The sequence below is a fragment of the Benincasa hispida genome, chromosome 3, assembly GCF_009727055.1.
Source record: "Benincasa hispida cultivar B227 chromosome 3, ASM972705v1, whole genome shotgun sequence".
Lineage (NCBI taxonomy): Eukaryota > Viridiplantae > Streptophyta > Magnoliopsida > Cucurbitales > Cucurbitaceae > Benincasa > Benincasa hispida.
Genome location: NC_052351.1, coordinates 5140886 through 5144637, shown reverse-complemented (window position 1 = coordinate 5144637; position 3752 = coordinate 5140886). Strand labels below are relative to the sequence as shown.

At 29.7% G+C, this 3752-nt stretch overlaps 1 protein-coding gene across 1 annotated transcript; it reads left to right on the top strand.

The window, feature by feature from the left end:
* Positions 1 to 403: 403 nt before the first annotated feature.
* On the top strand, positions 404 to 952 carry LOC120073090 (VQ motif-containing protein 22-like). The gene has a single exon (XM_039025698.1). It carries the CDS (start codon positions 404 to 406, stop codon positions 950 to 952), a length of 549 nt encoding a protein of 182 aa, XP_038881626.1.
* The last annotated feature ends 2800 nt before the right edge of the window (positions 953 to 3752 follow it).

The following is a 3752-nucleotide window of genomic DNA, read 5'->3' as shown; positions in this document are numbered from 1 at the left end:
ATTCTAACAAGAAAGCCAAAGCCACACTATAGCTTAGCATCCTTAACTCCCAAACCCATTTTGTGTATATATAATAATAAAAAGAAAAAAAAAATTGACCAAAGAAAATGAGAGTGACAAACAATGTATAAAAACAATTAATTTAATTACCCATTATTATCACTTAAAAATTAAATTTACCATTTTATGTCGCCATTGGCTTTGATGTTTACTTACGTACCTTCCTGGAAGCATCACTTTCTTCCTCCTCACGCTCTCTTCCTTTTCTTCCAATTTTTCATAATATATATATAAATATTTATCCATTCTTTCGTCCCCAAATTAATTCCTCCCATCACCATTATTCCCCTAACTATTCGTTCTCTCCTCCATTTTTAATTTCTTTATTTTAAGTTACTTACACATGTCTATCACCAGCGATCAATGGGCCTCCCAATTCTACCACCATCCCCACGGCGGCGCCTCCCCCTCTTCCGCCACCACCCACCACGGACCCAATACCAACACTAACTCCATTTCCAAGCCCAGACGCCGCTCCCGAGCTTCCCGTAAGGCGCCGACGACTCTGCTCAACGCTAGCACCGCCAATTTCAGGGACTTGGTGCAGCAGTTCACTGGGTTTCAGGCCGCCGGCGCCGCCTTGCCTTTGGGCAGTCATAAGGGTCCGGTCAACCTCAGTTTCGGGCAGGCTGGAGATGATCACCTCCATAACAACCACTCTTCTGTTATGCTCCCTTTCTCCGACGGCCAAGTTTTTCAGCTCCGACAGACGTCGCCGGAGCACCGGTTCCCCATCCCGGTGCAAAATAATGGGTTTTCACGGCCGGCGGCGGAATTGATGGAAATTCAAAATCTGATTGATGAGGATTTTAATTACGATCTGCAGGAATTGGGGATGGAGTTCTCTTCTTCCAGTGGGAATGGGAATTACGGCGGTGGGTACTTCCAATGAACAGATAAGATTAATTAATTAAGCATAACTAAATTAAATTAAAATACAATTGTTGTAATAATATGAACAAGAACAACACTTAAAAGGGCTTAGAGCTAATCAGTATCTAGCTGCATGCTCTTTGTCCAAATTTATTTTATTTTATTTAATCATCTCTTTTGTTTGTTTCTCTGTTTTTTATTTTTTCCTGTCAATTCTGTAATACATCAGATTAATGTTAGTTAATGAATAGATTATTTAATTCTCAAATGAAAATTGAGGTTTATTAGTTTTACTTTAGTTGCAATGTGAACATTGCTGCACATGGTTTGAGCTCTTTCAAAAGCATTAAAATATATCATTTACAGTCCCCTTACTAATTTTGATTTAAGAATAATTCTAAAAATATATACAACAAAAATTAAACATGAATAAATATATTCTTATACAAGTTAATAGTTTTTAGAAAGAAAAAAAAAAAATCTTAGAATGCACGTGATTTTTCACAGCCCAAACAACATTTCATAAAAATTTGTAATGTGTTTTTTTTTTAAAAAAAAAAAGTCAAATTAATTTTATATTTTATTTTCCATAAAAAAAATACATGAGATTAGGTGCAGTCAATAATTTTTACTCACAAATCTATTTATTATTAAAAAAATTATCTTTTCTATCTAATATATTTTCCTCTATTTTCTTTTGACAATATGAAAAATTTCCCCTCTATTATTAGTATATCCTTCATTTTTTCTATATTATTTCCTACAATTTTCTTTCTTAATATTTATCTTTCTATAATATAAGGTTTCTCTATCTCCAAATTAAAGCATCTCCTCTTTTTTCTCCTCAAACTTTTTAATCAAAGTTAAAAACTGAATATGTTATTCTGATCCCTCAATTTTGTGTTTCATTATATTTTAATCTACTTATTTTTAATGGTTCAGTCCTATTCTTCACTTTTAATAAATCTTCATTTAAGTCTATGCACTTTTAATGAATTTTAAATTTAGTCAATTTAAATTTTAATTTTATCAAAACTTGTTATATAATAAAATAATATTTTTAATACAAAAAAGATACTATGTAAAAGTATTTTCAATATTTTGTAAAATAAAAGTTAATAGAGACGGGTTTTTTTTATATGTAATGAAAAAAAGTAATAACAACTAATTTTAAGATATATTTGAAAATGTAAGGATTAAAATAAAACATTTAAAAGTACATGAAATAAAATTCAAATAAGAAATATCAAAGTGATTTTAACTATTTTAGAAAACATAAAACTAAAATGTCAAACATTATATTCCATTTGTTTCTCAAATTTGGTCCGTTCAAAAAGACATAAATTTATTGGACCCAAAATCAATAAATAAAAACCGTAATAAATAAGTTTTGTAATAAACTTTGGACAAACAATTGAAAGTGTCGTGGTCTTCTAATTGTGTCACAATTGTTGTACTTAAAAATTAATATGATCTTAAATTGAGCTAATTTTAAATTAAAGAAAGGAGAGGATAAAGGTTAAAAGTATATTAAAACATATTTTCTTTTTAAAAAAATATAAAAATAATGATTTACGTATGAAAGAAAAGATAAATGTTTTAAAATGAATAATAAATTAACCTTATTGCTTCTTGCACCACGCCATTAAAAGAGTCTTGTGGTCTCAAGTGTGGACTTGAATGGAGTGAGAGAATGAAGGGACATATCCATGAGCTGAAGGGGCCATTCATCTTTTGAATAATAAATTAATTTTGTCTGAGTCAATGGTCAACGCCCCAATTTGATTTTCAGTCACCGCTTTGAATACCTAAAATTAATCAACATTATCTCAATTTTTGGCACTATATGTACATTACATATATTTTGACAAAGGGAAAAGAAAAAATAAATATACACATGCCTAAACAATAATCAACAATAATCAATCTAGCGGATTGATATCAAATTTAGAAAAATTTTAAAATTATCAATAATAGATACTGATAGACAATGTTACTAATAGATACTAATAGAAATCTAATAATTCTTAAATTTTATTATATATTGTAAATATTTTCTAATAGTTTTATCATGTGAAATAATTTTTTTTATATAGAATTTAATTGTAGCCATTATATACATAATATATGCTATTTTTTTTTAACATAAGAATATGTTCATGGATGTGATTATTTTATAATTATAGTGACCCCTATATCGTAGAAATGTCAATTGTAACTTTAATTAATTTATATATAAATATAATAGCTTTTTTTTTTTTTTTTTTTTCCTTTTACGAAGTTTAGGTTCACATATATATTTTGCTACCTAGACATAGTGAAATGGACCAAGTTTCAAAATCTCGTTGATTATTTGGTCAGAATCAATAATTTAAATTTAGTTGGGTAGCGGACCTTTAATATTAATATTGTTGTTTTTGAAACTTATTAGAGAAATATTGTTGTTTTGAAACTTATTAGAGAAATATTGTTGTTTTGGGAGTTCGAGGCTAGAGGTCGAACGTTGAAAACTCGACTAATGTGGAGGTCGAACGTTGAGAACTCGACGAACAAAGAAAAAAAAGAGAGAGAGATGACAGAGGTTATCGTCTTCTCATATGTGCATATGATCAGTGGCAGGGTCTGGAGAGCATAAATGAATATTTATATATGTATAGTCGCTAGAGGTATAAAGAGCAAATCATATAAACAAGAACCCGAGCAAAAACTCAAGTTCGAAGTCGACGACGACGAACCAGCTCGAGAATCGGACGACGTCGCCTCGTGGGAACTAATTGATTTTGTAATGTATTTTTTATATAAATGAGATATTAATTTCA